This window comes from Heteronotia binoei, chromosome 3 (assembly GCF_032191835.1).
Source record: "Heteronotia binoei isolate CCM8104 ecotype False Entrance Well chromosome 3, APGP_CSIRO_Hbin_v1, whole genome shotgun sequence".
Classification (NCBI taxonomy): Eukaryota; Metazoa; Chordata; class Lepidosauria; order Squamata; family Gekkonidae; genus Heteronotia; species Heteronotia binoei.
This window is the reverse complement of record NC_083225.1, coordinates 102,551,670-102,570,086: the sequence shown is the minus strand read 5'-3', so window position 1 is coordinate 102,570,086 and position 18,417 is coordinate 102,551,670. Positions and strand designations below refer to the sequence as shown.

Genomic DNA, 18,417 nt, shown 5'->3' with positions numbered 1-18,417 from the left:
GGGATAATAAGGATAATAAGGATACTGCAGGACTAAAGATTCCTATATATTATTAAATTAGTAACTACATAGCTGGGCTTTAATATATAATGACTAGAAATCAGAAATTTTAAATTCTTCAAGAGAAAGACAGAGATTATTTTGGCCTTAGAATTTGAAGAAAATACGGTTACACGGAATCAGACAAATGTTACCAATATTGCCTTTATTATAATATGCCAACCTGGACGTAGAACGTTCAGAGAGGATAAAGCACTTGAGAAAGCTCCTGCAGCTTTTGGTTTTTCTTCTTCCTTCTCACTTTCAACTTCCATCTCCTCCTCTCCTTGTTCACTATTTGCAGCTCCATCTTCTTGAACTGCATCTTTAGTTTGTCCTGTTTTGTCGACAGACTGTTCAGCTGTAACACAAGTCTATATTTTAACTGTCTTTAGGGGAAAAGTCACAGTTAACAGGAGTTTTTAAACTAAAACACACATTACAAACAACTAAAATAGATTTTAATGTGAAGATCCAGATTGTTTTCACACACAATTTAAGGCAGCTTAATTTCAAGAAAGGAACTAATATGAGACATTCAAATAACTGAAATATTACTGAACTGAACCCCTTTCAAAATTTCACAAAGTATATTAGTTACTTTGTGTTCTAAACTAAAAAATGCTTAAGCTTCTAAATAATAAGGATTCTAAAGGAACCTGGAGGAAATCATTCCTAGCAATCTCTCATTAGAAATTTTTACAGTTGATATTGAGACTACACTTCCTTGTTACAGTTTTGAAACTATGCACTGAGATAATCACAGTCAGTATAAAAATGCAAGAAGCCACTTGTGGGAAGGGCGGGATATAAATTCTAAATAAATAAATAAAAAATAAGAAGGGGCATGCAAAGACTTCTAGGGGAGAATCTCTTTCCCTGCAAGACCATGCTCCCCCCCTGCTTTTCTACCCTCCACACACCTGTTTTCTTTCTTCTCACCACTTTTGGTTCTGCTCTCTTATCTCTGCTAATTGGTTGTCACTTTTCATTTCTGCTGCTCTTTCCTCCATAGCCGCCTCAACCCAGATTTCTTCCTCCAATGCAATATTATACTCCTAAGAACTGAAACTGGTATCTCCTTTCATTCAGTACCTAGTATTAATTGTGCAGTCTTATTTAATACAAGGCTACACCATGAGGACCACAAAAAAATCTATCAATCACTGAGCCTACTTTTATGGTGGGAAAGTCTCCCCTGGCTTTTGCCCATGCTCCATGGAAGGATTCTCTCTCTCCTTGCATTCTCAACACTCCAGGTGTCCGGGAATACAAGAGGAGACAGAGTCTGCACTGCAGAACAGGACAAAGAGAAGAACAGAATATGGAGATGGTGAGAAATGGGAAAAGGGACACAGAGACAAATGCAGGAAGGGGCAAACAATTTTCTAATAACTATGTGTTAGTTTTATTTTAAAAAATTACATTTTGGTTACAATTTTATAAAATTACCATCAGCTGAAGAATTAGATTCCACTTTTATCTTAGATTTTTCAAGATCTTCTTTATATTCCCTTTTAAGCAGCTTTACTATCTTTTTGCTGTAACTTGATTTCTTCACTTTAAAGACTTCTTCGGTTTCTTTTAAAAGAAAAATAAAGACAACCAAAATTATATACAGACCCAAAAGACAGTGGAATTTCTTTTGCTGGCTTTATTTATTATTTATTATTATTTACTTTATTTTTAGCCCACTCTTCCCATAGGACAGGCTCAGGGTGGGTTACATCATACAAATCAACAATAAAAACAATAAAAGACCAATTTAAAATATATAAAATCCAAAACTACAGAGTGAAAATAGAGACTAAAATGGCAGGTTCTGCGTCACAGACATGACTTATTGTCCAGGTCCAGCAGATCTTATACCACTGGGATGGAATGAAGGGGGGAGGCCAGTAACAAGTGACGTCCACTGCCTCAGCTAAAAGCCTGGTGAAAGAGCTCTGTTTTACAAGCCCTGCAAAATTGGAGCAGATCCCGCAGGGCCCGGATCTCCAGGGGGAGCTCATTCCACTAGACGGGCCAGGGCTGAAAGCTTTGAAAACAGCCTTTTAAAATAAAGGAGGGGAAAAACTTTTAACTTTTGCAGCAAATGATTAAAGATCTACAAGAATGTTGCAAGATGCATTGCATCTTGGAGCACTATTTCTCTGGTTAATTACAGGACTTCTTGAAACCCACTGTAATTAATAAATGCTAAGTAAGGCTTGTTGGTCAATAAGGTTGTTTTCAAAACTTTTATCCACAGAAAATCTAAAATAAGAACTTTGAAAACAGGACATAATCTAAATTTAGTAAATATAATTCTGAACTTAAATACTGAAGTATCAAAATTACTGTTTTGATAGTACAAACAATTCTTTAGGTCAAGGTAGTATTATATTTAGTAAAATATTCAAGGTCAGGATGCTTCTGTGAAATTATAAACTTCAGTTCCTGAACAATATAGCGTCAACCCATCCCTTCTTCTGTTTGTACTCAGGACTCAAGATGAGAACCGAGTTAACTTTGATTTGATGAAGATGGTCTGCTTTTTACAAGTTTTCCCTCTGGCTCAGACAACGTCTACAAAGTCAATGCATACTAGTTGTGAAGAACAATAGATTGGGGGGGGGGAGACAGAGAGAGAGGTACATATACATAGAGAGAGAAACAGAAAGGAAGTTTTCCTTCCAATACAAACAAGCAATAAGACTGTTGCAGATCCAAATTTCCATATATTTTAAGTGAAAAGACATTTATTTGTACATATTTAGAACTGATGTGCCACACATGCATTCTGCAGATATTTGTTCCAAAATACAGTCTTTACAGACACAGCTCTTACAAAGTCTCAGTAAAACAATCTGAATACCTACAGGGCTTTTTTTCTGGGGAACATGGCAGAACTGAGTTCCAGAACCTCTTAATGAAACAAAATTCTCAAAAAATGTTTAAAAGTTCATGAGAGGCACTCATGTGTTTCTCCTTCATTTCCCTCTTGAGAGTTCCGGTTCTTCTTTTTCCAGAAAAAAAGGCCTGCCTACATCCAAGGTGAACCAGACTCAATATCAGACCAAATCTACCCTTGACTCTAAAGACAGGAGTTTGAATATCATAGTTGTATTTCACAAGTACAGCTTGTTCTAAGGCACACATATATATTTGTTCCACACATTCCACAGGATCAGAGGTATCAGCTTATTTAGGTCCTGGGACATACAGACTAATGTAGGCCTGGGAGTTTCCCACTAAGGAAAGGTACTGGCAAATGAAATTTGGGCTTGGAATATGAGAGTGATTTTGCCAAAATCTCAACTAGCTAATTTTTGGCTTCCCTATTTTATGGCAGATAATAGTTTCACCCAAAAGGTTCAAAACAAAAACAAAAAGATTAGTTTAATTTGCTCTAGTTCTGGACTCAACCAAACAAGCAGTATCATTCAGACTAACTACTTTAGCATTCAACCAGCATAAAAAGAAACACAAAATCAAAAAGCTCTTATTTCCTTTCAGGACCTCTTCTGTGACAGCCACAAGAAGTTAGTAATGCAGACTGCAGAGCTAGAACAGGCCTTATATTGATTAGCATCAGTTGCATTACAGCAGAGAGATTAACTACACAAACTGTGCAGCAAAACAGGGTCATCTGAATATTTCACTAACTGAACAAGGTAAAGAGCAAATTCAAACAGAAAAGACAGCCATGCTGTGGTATGGCACATTTCCATTGTGCTCTCATAACATTTGTGAGGAGGAAAGTAAATAGATTATCTCCCATATCACCATCAACTCAGCCTAGAGACAAACAGTATCTTTACCTTCAGCTGCAAACAGAGCTACGACTTATTATTGAAAGACACAAACTAATTTCAACAACTTTCCTTACTGAACAATGAAAAAGCCCAAGAAAGAATTAAAAGAGGATACCTGTTCCTCCCCCCCCCTTAAATTATGTGGAAGCAACAATCACAAAGCAACTGGACCAACTCTATGTTTTAAAGGATACAGTAATATTTTAAAATGTGTATCTTTCACACACAAGGTTTTTTTCTGCCCATAGGGAGTCACTCATTATGAAAAATCTGGTAATAATAGTTCTCAGTGACACTGCTTATATCTTCTGCAATCTTTCTTTCTTTGGTATTTTTGTATTTATATGTGCATGTCTGCATGTGTGTGTGCACCTGGAAATCATGGTGACTTCTGGGGACTGACCGCTACTGGGGCCTAAAGAATACTCAGTGAATAAAGCTTGCCCCTATCCTCATGACTTCTGGTATTCCAAGGAGGTCTCCCATCCAAATACTTGCCAGAGTTGACCCTGTTTAGCTTCTGAGATTTGACAAAATCAGCCTTACCTGGGCAACCCAGTCAGGGTCTTCTGGAGTCTTTCATGATACATGTACTTAATTGCAAATGGAGTACATACATTCCTGTTCATGTGTCAAATGTCACTGCTGAAGCATATTTTGAGGAAGAAGCAATCTCCATTTCATTTTAATGAGAAACACTGTACTTGAACATGCTATCTGAACTAATACAGAGTGTGTGTACATTCTGTACATGCTTCACATTTTAAGGTTGTGAGGGACAACTCTAAATGTTGCAGAAGTGTACCATGAAAAACTATGGTAGCAATTCTGAATAGCGAAATCAATGACATTTCTAAATAAATCTAATCAAGACCATTCTACAGATGACTCAAGCAACTAGTGTAGCAGGGAAATGGGATAGAGAAATAGTCCCCACTGCATGCATCATAGTGTGCCCATCTACAGACTCCCTGACAGCCATTTCCTTCTTCCACAATCAAAATAGCAAATCCTAGCTCTAGACAACGTTGTGTCTTCAAGTAACACTGGTTTAAAAACAGCTGCAACGACTGCTTTGCAATCTCCCAGTAATCTGGGAATGGCAGCAATACCCCATGGTGTCCATTTTTAGAGCCCCGTGGCGCAGAGTGGTAAAGTTGAGTACTGCAGCCTGAACTCTGCTCACGACCTGAGTTCGATCCCCGCGGAAGCTGGTTTCAGGTAGCCGGCTCAGGTTGACTCAAGACTTCCATCCAAAGGACGGTAAAATGAGTACCCAGCTTGCTAGGGGGGAAGTGTAGGTGACTGGGGAAGGCAATGGCAAACCACCCGGTAAAAAGTCTGCCGTGAAAACGCTGTGAAAGCAACGTCACACCAGAGTCGGAAACGACTGGGCCTTGCACAGGGGACTTCTTTACCTCTTACCCAGGCCAAACCGTCAAAACTGCTTGGTTTCAATCAACTGGCCATTTACTGGAGTACAGCGTAACCGGAGAAGGCCGTCATCACGAGCGATGAGTTCGGCTAACGTCACCCCAACCAGCGGAGACGACCAGGTATGTGGAGGGGAAACAGCGACGCAACAGGGGATGGGAAACGGACAGGAATAGGAGAGACACAACAGCGGCCCATGCTTGCTCGCTTACCCTCCTCTTCGTCTTGGAAGCTGAGGAGCTTGAGGCTCCCGCGTGGCGGAGGCCCCGCCGCTTCCTTGCTCTTGTTCTTCCGCTCCTTAACCTTCGAACCCGCCGGCAGGAGGCCGTTGTTTCCAGGCGGGAGCTGCTGTGGCGGCGCCGGCTGTTGCGAGGGAGGAGGCGGCGGGGCCGACAAGACTGGGCTTCCCCGGCCAATTGCATCGGCACCGCCTAAAGCGAAGCCGCCGGGCCCCCCACCGCCACCAGCGGGAGAGACAAGAGGAACGCAGCCGGTCGGGAGCGGCAGAAGGGGCGGCTTCGGAAGTGGCGGAGCGGCCTCACCCGCAGGCCCATCTCCTCCTGGAGGCGGCAGCTGTGACTGGGGTGACTCCTCGTCCCGCTCTTCGTCCTCCTCCTCCGACTCGTTCCGCTTCCGCACATTCACGCGCCGCGCCTTGCGGAACATTCCTGCCTCGGCCCAACGGCCGCCGATCTTGGAGGCTCCCAAGGAAGAGAGAGCGCGCGACTACCGCAGCAAGCCCCAGAGAGCGCGCCGCAGCTCACTTGTCCCTTGCTTTCGCAGCCACCGCAATATCGTCATCCAGGAGTAGCTACAGCGCCATCTGCTGCCCAACACCAATTTGGCCCTCCCAGTTTCCCGTCATAGGCGCGGAGAGAAACAGCCGGCTCGCAGTACCACAGAGTTCGCGTGAACGGGTAGAGCGCCTCATCGAAGCTGCTATTGACGACACAACAGCGACAGCTCAGACAGTACTTAGTAGCCCTAGGTGTATCACGTGGTTGGTTGAATATCTGGAATCGAGGTTTCTGGTTTTTAAGCCACAGTGCCCGCCTGCAGTCGTTTTGGAGTTTTATAACGTGGCGGTCATTGTTGGTTGGCTTCTTGTCTTTTTTCTTTAGCTTTCTTTAAAAAAAAAATAACACGGCTGTGTTTGCTGTGTGGTCCCTATAGCTATGTCTGTGACAATTGGGTGAGGTCTAATCTAATGTATTTAATTCTGGACTTTTCCCACACACACCGGATGAATGCAGAAGCGCTTGTTTTTTTTATTTAGTTGATTTTTATTCTGCCCTATCCCGGGAACAGGCTCAGGGCAGAGTACAATGAGATTAAACTATTAAAATTAATAAAATATTAAAACAAAACCAGTGCACTTCACTGGTTCCCTCTAACTTCGACTTAGCTTTGCTGAGAGAGCTTTACTAAGGCTGAAAGTGCCTTGGAGGACACACTGGGGGGAAAGAAGTAGCAAAGAAGGGGGAGGCCTACCAGACAGCCTTTCACTATTAACATCAGACCCCCCAGCTTTCTTTGTCCTTTATGACTGGAGCAGATCCAGATTTAAACACATTTATTGAGAAGCAGTCACCAACTACAAATTGGCAGTGAACAAATATATACACTTAGAACATAGAAAACCATGCCACTCAGGCAGGCACTTGCCAATTGCACTGTGCCCTCTAAGATCCTTCATTTGCATTTCCCTCTGAAATGCCTCACCTCCTGATTGGCCAATTCTAGCAGAACAGAATGTAGGCATCAGGATCCTGGCCTGCAATAGACATTTGCTTCAAGCTTAGTCATCATGTTAACAGCGCTGCTGTGTTGTAAGATAGCTCCAGCTGGGTAGCTATGTTGATCTGAAGCAATAGAATAAAGTTAAGAGTCCAGTGGCACCTTTAAGACCAACAAGTTTTATTCAAGGTATGAGCTTTCATGTGCATGCACACTTCTTCAGTTATAATGAAATGGAAGAAAACCATTCACATTTATAGACAAGGTGGAAAAGCAAATCAGCATATTAAAGGGGAGACCCTTGAATAATTAATGAATACCTCTATAATAATAATAAATGAAAATATGGTTTTTGTGCCTTCAGAAGAAAATGTCTGATGCAATAGTTGAAGCAGCTGTAACTGTTAAAACCGACATGCTAAGGGTGGAATCCAAGGTTGTAAAATAGATAACAGACAGGGGCCCCACAGAGAAGGATCATATTGCTGAAAGCTGATAGCAGACTCATACAGGAAGGTGGGGCATTTGAATAGATAAGCAGAGACACACTTGAAAACTACCAGGGAGAAAGGGGAGAGGGGAAGTGAATCAGATAACGTGTAAAGGGCCAGCCTGCAGGCTTGCGTTTGCTTAAAGTGGATGGTTTGAGAAGTGTGCAGGGGTTCATTATTTTTCGGAGCCTTGCTGCTCAAATGAACCTTGCTATTGGGACTTCCGGGGGAAGAAAATGTCGAACTGAGCTGCTTCTCATAACGGGAGCAGGCCGGAACTTCTGTTTGGGGTAGTGGAAAGCAATTTAATGCCTACTGCCTACTTTTCTCAGTCAGAGATTAGTCCAAGATATGCACAGGAAACTTTGAGGAGATTTACCTAAAAGGGAGTCCCGGGGAGGGGGCTCCTTTGAGGGGTCTCCAGGAAGAGTTGCATTTTCATCATCTGCAGAAGTTTTCAAAGTCATTTATTTGACATAAGCTCGACAGGATCCTAACCTTCTTGGACATTGCTAAACATCTAAAGCTTTGCAAGACCAGTGGGAACTTGGATAATTGAAAGAGAAGGTACAATTACTATCTTTCATTCCAGAACTATTTACAGCTTAATGGAATAAATTTAAAAGGTGGAAAAGGAAAATCTAGAAAGTCTGGAAGAAGAGGGGAGGAAGAGGTGAAATTTGGACTTTATAAATATAAAAGACAGTGTTAAAAAGTGGAAAGGAATTTATTGTTTAGTCTATTTGCGGTTTTGAAAAAAGAGCACCATCGTCACAGACCTGCAGCAGATTCAAGCAAGACAGGAAGTACGTCAAGTATCGTGAGATCTCCTTACCAGTGTGAATGAGACTTCGTGGCAACAAAAGCAGGAAGTAGCGGAAGGAAAACCTACTCTAGGAATTTACTACCATTGAGAAACATCGGCGGCCATTGCTGGGAGGTCAAAATAAAAACAATGTTTTTAAAGAATTCGGGACATTAAAAATTATTGGAGTTAACTGAGAAGAGGGTAAGAAGTTAAATACTATTGGTCATATTATTTGTGTGGACATCGGATGTTTTTAAAAGGGGAAAAAAATTGTAAGGAGCAGTAAAAAGTTGTGTCTGCCATTTTGGAAGATTTAAAATCTTTAAAAATAAATACTTTGACTTTGGGAGCTCCGAGTATGGTGAAATTGGGCTTGTTATAAAGGGCAAGTCCTACTCTTTTGAATCTGATAATCGAATTGGAAATTGGTGAGGTCCAAATTTTCATTGTTTTTTAGATGTCTGAACACAAGCAGCCCCGTACAAGGGCTACTTCATTGGAAAAATCCTGGACCGATTGGAGGCAATGGAGGCCAGAATGATGAAAGAGGTGAGAGAGATGATAAATGAATCAGGAAAAAAATTATTGCAGAGATTTAAAAAGATATGGAAGATCTCAGAAAGGAAACTGAGGAAACATCTAAGAAGATGCAGGAGGTAGAAGGTAGAATGAAAGTATATGATTCCACCTTGTTGAAAGTGCAAGAAAAAGTGACAATCCATGACTGCAAATTGATGGAGACTCAGATACATCTGAGAGGAGTACCTGAGAAGGAGGATGGTGATTTAAAAGAATATATAATAAAAATAATTGCAGAATTTTTAGAGGAAGACCCCGAAGAGACTAAAAACATGTATGACTATATGTATAGAGTGAACTCACTTTATGCCAAGAATAATAACTTACCAAGAGATGTTGTCATAAGATATATGACAAAGGAAATGGTGGGAAGGATCATGAGTAAAAACTTTGAAAAGACATTGATAGTGGGAGGCAGTAGAGTGAGAATCATGAAGGAGTTGCCAAGGCAAGTGATAAATGGTAGAAGAACATAAAAAGTTGACAGAAAAATTGAGAGACAATGGAATGAGGTTTAGATGGATAATACCTGAAGGCTTGAGTTTTGAACTCCAGGGGAAAAGAATTACAATTACAAATGCACAGGATATGCGTAGATTTTTTGAAGAAAATAAAGAATTTGCACTATGATGAATTACAAATTATTGTCTTTGAATGTAAATGGACTAAATTCACCACAAAAAAGAAGGGCAACATTTCATTGGATTAAGAAACAAAACTGTAATATAATTTGTTTGCAAGAAGTGTATATCAAACAAAATGATTATAAATCTTTATGGAACAAACTATTGGGAGTGGAATTTTTTTCATTGGCTGAACAGAAGAAAAGGGGAGTGGTTTTTTATATTAAACAAGAATTGGAGCCAAAAGTAGTATTTAAAGATAAAGATGGAAGATTTGTAGCAGTAGAGACAATATTAGATGGAAATAAAACATTGTTATTGTGACTTTATGCACCTAATGGTGCAAATGATGGTTTTTTAAAAGACATTATACAACAGCTTGATGAATTGACCTATGACCAAGTTTTGATAATGGGAGATTTTAATTGAACAGTTAAGAACTCATTGGACAGGTCGGGAGGGAAAAAAAACAATAGTAAAGAAGGAAAATTGTCAAAGTCTTTTTTTGAACTGGTTAAACAAGAAAATCTGGAAGATATATGGAGGAAATTTAATCCTGAAGTTCGGGACTATATTTTCTTTTCTGCAAGACACAAAACTTTTTCTAGAATTGGCATGTTGTGGGAAACTAAAGATTTAGGTCTTATAACAAGGAAAATAGAGATTTTAGCTAAAATTGGTGCTGATCATAACCCAATAATGTGGATTACAAAATTGTCCAAGAAGGTGAGAAGATGGAGATTGAATGAAGATTTGCTACAGAATAAAGAACAGTGACATACCTAGAAAATAAAACTAAAGCTTTTTTCCAAGTGAATGACAAAGAGGATATTGATTTTCAGACAGTCTGGGATGCCTATAAAGCAGTAATGAGAGTAATGTTGATTACTTTGAATAATAAAGATAAGAGAGTAAAAGAAAAACAGTTGTTGGACATTCAAAATGAAATAAAGAAAAAGGAAGGGGAGTTGAGAAAAAGGCCAGGGAAAAGAAAATTTTAAGGGAAATTACAATATTACAAACTCAATTGAGGCATTTGTTAAATAAAGAAGTGGAATGGAGTTTGAAAAGACTTCATCAGAAATTCTTTGAGGGAGCAAATAAACCGGGAAAGTATTTGGCTATGCAATTGAAGAAAAAGAGAGAAAATAGAATTATTAACAGAATTGTGGTAGATGGAAGAGAAGTGGTTACTCAAGAGGGAATAGAAAGAGAATTTTTAAAGTATTATGCCAAATTGTTTAAAGGTGTTAAAATAAATAAAGAAAAGATGGATGAGTATTTACAAAAGATAAAAATAGAGCTCTTAACTGAAAATATGCAAAAAGTTTTGAATGATCCAATTGAAAAAATAGAAATTGAAGCAGCGATTAATGCAATGAAGAATGGAAAAGCACCTGGGCCTGATGGATATACAGCTAAATATTTTAAAACTTTTAAAGATGAGTTAATACCAAAATTGCAGAAGTTGATGAATACGATAAGAATAAAAGGGACAGTACCAAACACATGGAAAGAAGCTGTTATTTCGTTGATACCTAAGGAACATAGAGATGTCACGAACGTAAAAAATTAGAGACCAATTTCACTATTAAATAATGACTATAAAATATTTACAAGAATCTTGGCAGAATGGCTTAAACAATATTTGATAAATTTTATAAAGAAAGATCAAGCAGGGTTTCTTCCCAAAAGACAAATAAGAGACAATATTAGAACTGTTGTAAATATTGTAGAATATTATGAAAGACATCCAGAAAAAGAAGTAGCATTCTTTGGAAATGCAGAGAAAGCATTTGATAATTTAAATTGGGACTTTATGTTTGCAGTAATGGAAAAAATGTAGCTGGGTGAAAACTTTATAAGAATGATAAAATCAATATATTCTGAACAAAGTGCAAGGTTGTATATAAACACAGATCTAACAGAAGATATGAAAATTAGCAAAGGTACTAGACAAGGCTTTCACCATTGTTGTTTATAATGACTCTTGAAATATTATTGATGCAGATCCAAGAAGAAAAAGCTATAGAAGGTTTAAGAATAAAAGGATTTACTTACAAATATAGAGCTTTTGTTGATGATATAATGTTTATAAATGAAAACCCCACACAAGTTACATCTTTGCTGCTAGCTAAGATACAAGAGTATGGGGAATTGGCGGGACTTTGTATTAATAGAGAAAAATCAAAAATTCTGTGTAAAAATATGCGGATGAACAAGCAACAAGGTTGTGAAGTCACCTCTAAGTTTGTGAAGTCACCTCTAAGGTAAAATACCTAGGGGTGGAGATAACAATAAAGAATATTGATCTGTTTAAAAATAATTATGAGAAGTTATGGCGTAAAATGGATGAAGATGTTAAAATGGAATAAGCTTAATTTGTCATTGTTGGGTAGAATAGCTGCAATCAAAGTGAATATTTTACCAAGAATAATGTATTTGTTTCAAACTATTCCTATTGTGAAGGATGGCAAACAATTTAATAAATGGCGAAGGAAAATCTCAGAATTTGTGTGGGCTGGGAAGAAACCAAGGATTAAAATGAAAATTTTGACAGATCCAAAAGAAAGAGGTGGGTTTCAACTACCGAATTTAAAATTATATCAGGAAGCAGTTTGTTTAGAGTGGATTAAAAAATGGATAACGTTGTTAAACATAAAACTTTTTGTGTTGGAAGGTCACAGAAATAAATTTGGCTGGCACGTGTATTTGTATTATGGAAAAAAAGAAGATGGATGGTTTTTTCTCTCACCATTATATAAGAAATAATTTGCTAAATACATGGATTAAATACAAGAAAAATGGAGATGAGAGAAGACCGTTATGGATAGTGCCAGCTGAAGTAATAAAAATAATGGCTGAGATAGGCGAAGAAAAGTGGTTGTCATATAATCAATTATTAAAAATACAAAGTGGCAAAATAGAACTGAAAACTGCTGAAGAGTTGAGTCATAAATATGATTGGTTTCAAATGCAACAAATAAAGAGCTTGGTGGAGAATGATATTAAAACTGAAGGAATAAGAAAAGAGGAAACAGAATTGGAAAAAGTTCTGCTTGGAAACAATGATAAATTAATTTCAAAAGTATATAAATTACTTCTACAATGGTCTACAGAAGATGAAGTAGTGAAATCGCAAATGATTATATGGGCAATTAATGTAAATAAAGAAATACAGATGGAAATTTGGGAATATTTGTGGAAGAACTCTATGAAACTTTCAACATGTCAAAGTATTAAAGAAAACTGTTTTAAGATGATGTATAGATGGTATATAACTCCTAAAAAATTGGCAAAGATGAATAATAAGATGCCAGACAGATGTTGGAAATGTAAAAAGCATGAAGGTTCTTTCTACCATATGTGGTGGACTTGTGAAAGAGCTAAAATGTTTTGGCAGATGATTCAGCAAGAGATTTCTAAGATCTTGGGATATGACTTTAACAAAGTTGGAGACTTTTCTGTTGGGACTACAAATGGAAAAATTTCCAAAAGAAGATAGAACTTTAATCTGGTACTTGTTCTGAGCCACCAGGACATTGTATGCACAGTTGTGGAAGCAAGAAAAAATACCAGAGAAATGGGATTGGATTATAAAAGTTATGACATGGAGTGAAATGGACAAATTAACAAGAATATTAAGAGACTATGATTTAGAAGTTTTTAAGACGGAATGGAAAAAGTTTAGACGATATGTAGAAAAAGAGTGGAAAATAAAAAGACATTGGACAATCTTTGATAATGATTGTTTTAAAAAGAAGAAGAATATAAATTTTTGTTTTAATAGTTAAGGGTACCTTTAAATATTTGCATTTTAAGTAAATAACACCGACAGGGGTCAAGTAACGGAGGGAGGGGTGGGTGGAAAGTAATATATGGGGTAGATCAAAGAAGCTTTTTTTTTTAAAGATGCAAGATATAGATTTATTACCATATGTTACCAATAACATTGTTTTAAACTTAATGAACCTTGCTATTGGTGCCAAATAGTAAAATACCTCGTTTTCAATCAGTAAGTGTGTGCCTCGTTATTTCCCTGCTACATAAAATGGTGACATTGGCCGAGGAATAACGGGGAGGATTTTTCCTACTCTTAGGCGGCCTGATTAACCGTTTGCCTTTCACCCTCGTGGCGGGAACAGCAGACTAGGTGCCAGAGTCATATTTTTGACTGAGTCCAGCTCTCTCCGCCTCGGTGGGGAAGGGTATTCGGTTGGCCAGCCAAGATCCCATGCCTGATTGAACCGACGTGTGTAGGGAATTGGAAGATCTTCAGGATTGTCTTATGAAATGTTTGGGAATTTGGATTACCTCTCCTTAGGAGGGAAGAAGGGCCTGATCATCCTTTAAACCCTGTTAAGTAGGCTCCATTGTGGCGCTGAAGCACAAAGGCTAGGAACTGGGAGGATTTCTGTGGTGTGTGTGTGTGTGAATGAGAGGAGGCACAGCCTCTAGGGTTGCCAAGTCCAATTTAAGAAATATCTGGGGACTTTGGGGGTGGAGCCAGGAGACATTAGGGATGGAGCCAGGATCAAGGCTGTGACAAGCATAATTGAACTCCAAAGAGAGTTCTGGCAATCACATTTAGAGGGACGGCATACCTTTTCAATGCCTTCTTTCAACAGGAAATAATGGATAGGGGCACCTTCTTTTGGGGCTCACAGAATTCGACCCCCTGGTCCAATCGTTTTGAAACTTGGGGGATATTTTGGGGAGAGGCACTAGATGCTGCACTGAAAATTTGGTGCCTCTACCTGAAAAAACGCCCCCCCCCCCCGAGTCCCAGATACCCGCCGATCAATTCTCCATTATTTTCTATGGGAATAAATCTCCCTAGGGAATAATAGAGTTCCTAGCAGACATTTCCCTCCCCTCTCCCCCGCTTTCTGATGACCCTGGGGATTGGCAACCCTAGGTCTACCAGCGGGGCCAGGATACCAGAAGCCCTCCCACTGTGCCCTCCCAAAGCACCAAGAATACAGAGCATCACTGCCTCAGACAAATACGCTGTGGCTAATAGCCACCGATGGACCCCCACTCCACACGCCTATCCAACCCCCCCCCCCCAAAGCCAGCCATGCCTGCAGCTGTCACCACCTCCTGTTAATCACCTTTGGGTGAAGAAGGACTTCCTTTTATCACACATTTGACTGCCCTCAGTGTGCCCCTTCCCAGGCGTTGGCAATCATTCGAGAGCAAAAGACAGCAAGGCCCACCCTCCATATTGACCACACCAGCAGCTGGGAGTCCTACTTGAGTCCTGGGCACTCCGCAGGTCTCTTGTGTGAACGGGGCACATGGCAGGTTTTGACAAAAGAGCCCCCTCGGTGTGCCAGCTGGCTCAAGCCCCTTCCCAATGCCAAAACAGAGAATCTCCAACCTGTATTGGGGAGGCGTTGGGTTGCCAGCTCCAGGTCGGAAAACCCCTGAAGCTTTGGAGGCGGAGCCTGTTAAGGACACGGACCTCAGAGGGGGGGATGAAAGCTATGCCCTCGAGGGCGCCCACCCTCCTCCAAAGCTGCCATCTTTTCCCAGTGGGGGGCTTCCTGCAGCCAGGAGCTCCGTGGCCATTCCGGGAGCTCTCCAGGCCCCACTTGGAGAAAGGTAGCCCTCCCAAGCGGGCCCCTGGCTGTGGGGAGGGTGTCTCCCAGGTCCGGGAGAAAAGGAGGGAGGCCGGGGCGCTTTGCCTGCGGGCTCCCTGGAAAGGCAGGCGCTCGCTGGAGGGCTGGCCGGGCTGTGGTCGGTGGTGCTGGGGCTGCCCGCCTGAATGAATGAAACTTTGTTGGTCTTAAAGGTGCAAACTTGATTCTTACTTTGCTCTACTGCTTCAGACCCAGCTTCACCCGAACTGGCCACTTGGATCTGTCTGCAGCTCTGAAGGAGTTAAAGCAACCGAGCTGCTTCCTAGAGAGGTGGAAGGGTTCTCTTTGGAATGGGTTCGGGTGAAGCCTGGGTCTGCTATAACGTTCCATTACGATGTCTGCTGATTGCTGGGTCCTTATCTGTACAAACTCCTAAATTCTGTTTCATTGGATACGGAGAAGAAGTGTGCCTGCACACGAGAGGTTGTACTTCGGATTAAACTTTGTTGCTCTTAAAGCTGTCCCTCGACTCGATTTTCTTTGCCTTCCTTCAACAGGGGAAGCTTAATAAGAATGGGGAAAGAGAGCGGGGTAGGAGGGATGGGGAAAGAGAGTGGGGTAGGAGGGATGCAACAGTAGAGAAAAGCCTTGCAGCCTTCCTTGCTCCGGAGGAGCCCCGATGCCAGGCGAGGAGCTGCGGGCGCCGCCATGGCTGAGATCGGCATCGACCATTCCAAGCTGCCTGGCGTCAAGGAGGGTAAGGCGGCGGGGCTCCCACCAGGCGGGCCCTGCACTGCTGCCCTTGCCCCGGGGCCCTCTCCGCCCTGCCCTGCCTGCGCATGGCCCCGAGGAGAAGGAGGCAGGGCAGGGCGGAGAGGGCCACGGGGCAAGGGCAGCAGTGCAGGGCCTGCCTGGTGGGAGCCCCACCGCCTTACCCTCCTTGACGCCGGGCAGCTTGGAATGGTCGATGCCGATCTCGGCCATGGCGGCGCCCGCAGCTCCTCGCCTGGCTTCGGGGCTCCTCCGGAGCAAGGAAGGCTGCAAGCGAGGCGGCCGCTGCCCGCGCCCCGTCGCCCTCCTCGCGAGCAAGACGCCGCTGCAGCCGCTCCTCGGTCGGCAGCCAGAACCCAGCCAGAGGCCTGCTCCCACTCGGCTTGTCTTGTCTCGGGCAGGTGGGAAGGGCCGCCATTTCCCCCCGCTTTCCAGATTTTTGGCCAGCAGGGGGAGGAGGCTCCAAATCGGGGGTCCCCCGCCCAGGCGGGGGATTTGGGAACCCTAACAGCCTCCAAGAGATTTTTTTACCCACTGGTACAGAGGTTCTCAGCCACGCGAGTGAGTCTGAGCCGGGAAAGTGGGGAAGCGATTGGATAAGGCTTTCTTTGTGTCTGAAGCTGTCAGAATCCCACTGGCAGCTCACCCTCCCTACCCTCTGTGTTTCAAAGTGTGTCTTGTCTAAATGTTTGGTGCCATGGGGAACTTAAAAGCCAGAATTCTGGGAAATGTCAGAGAATGGTAGTTCTACATGGGCAGGCAAGGCTCCTTTGTCCCTAAACCTCCCTTTCAAGAAAGAAAAAATCTAACTTTTGGATTTGAATGTCTTTTAGAATGGAGAGACCTGGCTTTGTAAGGTAACAAAGACCTCTCTCCCCTTAATAAAATAAAGAACAGAAGAGCAATGATTTGGACTAAAAATAGATGAGGCCAGTTCTCGGGAAGGCCTGGAGATCTCCTGGAATCACAGCACAAAGTTCCAAGCTGCAGACTCAGTTTTCTCTGCAGGGTAATGGAAGTTTGGTGTGAGTGACAGCTCAGAGCCTGGTTCCCTTGGGATCTCATCTTTCCTTAGACTTCCATTTTAGATCTCTAGCAACCTGTCCTGTCTGTATACGGCAAGCCCATTCAGGAAATAAAACTAACTGTAGAGAATGTGGTCTTGCCCAAAATATCAGATCTCTGTTAGTGTGACGAAGTCTGCCACCTGTCTGGCTGAGGTGGGTCAGCAGACTTGCCAACTGATAGTCTAACACAGGTCCAAAGTCTGGTATTGCCCCCAGAAACACCAGGAAGGTAGGTTGCCACCAGACTGGATAAATCCTCTAGCACAGAGGCCATAGTTAAGCCTCTGCCTATTAGGAAAAGTCTAGAGAAAACCAAGCCACACCACTGCAGCAAGGGGTTCCCCAAGTCAGTTTTCACAAATTGATAGTAGGTACTTCTAAAGGCTAGTGGATAAGTTTGGCTCAGATTGTGGTGGCCCTGAAAGCAAATAACCACACAAATAAACTTAAAGAAAGTTTATTTTACAAAATAGGCATGAAAGCATTGGTTTTAGAGAGTTGTTCTATGTAATTAGCTAACTGGGTATACATTCAGAGAGCTAGATATTATCATACAGAGTTCAAATGTCCAGATGGAATCCAAGGGTTTCCCCGAATGGAATTATGTCAGGAGGCTGTTTAGTAAAATAGGCTTTAGGCTAGGTTAGTCTAGGCAAAGAAATGTACTCATTATTTATTTTATGCCTCCCAGACCCTCGTGGTGTATCAAGGCTATTTAGCTATCTCAGTATTAAAATTTAGTTGGTGCATGGATACTGCATTACCCAAAAGAACTTAGGTTCAGCTCCTTTAAAATGCAGCCAGGATGCAAATTAAATAAATACAATTTATTGCCATAATTGAGAAAGAGATTTAGAGAGTTGTACCTTTATTTTCACCTTTAAAATGCCAGAACTAAATATCTCTGAGAAAGAGAGATTAAACTAGTTTTGTTAAATATTTACTGCTTCAGTTCTACAAATTTCAGGCTCAAGGGAAGGCCTCTGAGCATGTACAGAGAGTGCCTAAATCAGCCCCAAATTGGAGCCTGGCTTAGGGAAGTTAAAGATTGCAAATTTGCAGTCCTCCTGCCCTCCCCCCACAAGAACACGTGGCACAGAGTGTTAGAACTGCAGTATTGCAGTCCTAAGCTCTGCTCACGACCTGAGTTCAATCCCCAGTGGAAGCAGGGTTTTCAGGTAAATGGCTCCAGGTTGACTCAGCCTTCCATCCTTCCAAGGTCGGTAAAATGAGTACCCAGCTTGCTGGGGGGAAAGTGTAGATGACTGGGGAAGGTAATGGCAAACCACCCCATAGAAAAAAAGGTCTGCCGTGAAAACGTTGTGAAGTTGTGAAAGCAATGTCACCCCAGAGTCGGAAACGACTGGTGCTTGCACAGGGGACTTTTCCCTTCCTGAAGAAGAAGAAGAAGAAGATATTGGATTTATATCCCGCCCTCCACTCCGAAGAGTCTCAGAGCGGCTCACAATCTCCTTTACCTTCCTCC

At 41.7% G+C, this 18,417-nt stretch overlaps 1 protein-coding gene across 1 annotated transcript in view; it reads right to left on the bottom strand.

Annotated features, from left to right (window-relative positions):
- The window catches only part of PAXBP1 (PAX3 and PAX7 binding protein 1), a 34,311-nt gene extending 28,211 nt beyond the window's left edge, over positions 1-6,100 (bottom strand). Inside the window, exons 1-3 of the mRNA XM_060234321.1 lie at positions 5,483-6,100; positions 1,492-1,620; positions 224-400 (exon numbers count right to left, since the gene is read on the bottom strand). Coding sequence (XP_060090304.1) covers positions 224-400; positions 1,492-1,620; positions 5,483-5,936 — 760 coding nt within the window. The 5' untranslated portion in view covers positions 5,937-6,100. The remainder of the gene's footprint in view (positions 1-223; positions 401-1,491; positions 1,621-5,482) is intronic.
- Positions 6,101-18,417: the final 12,317 nt, after the last annotated feature.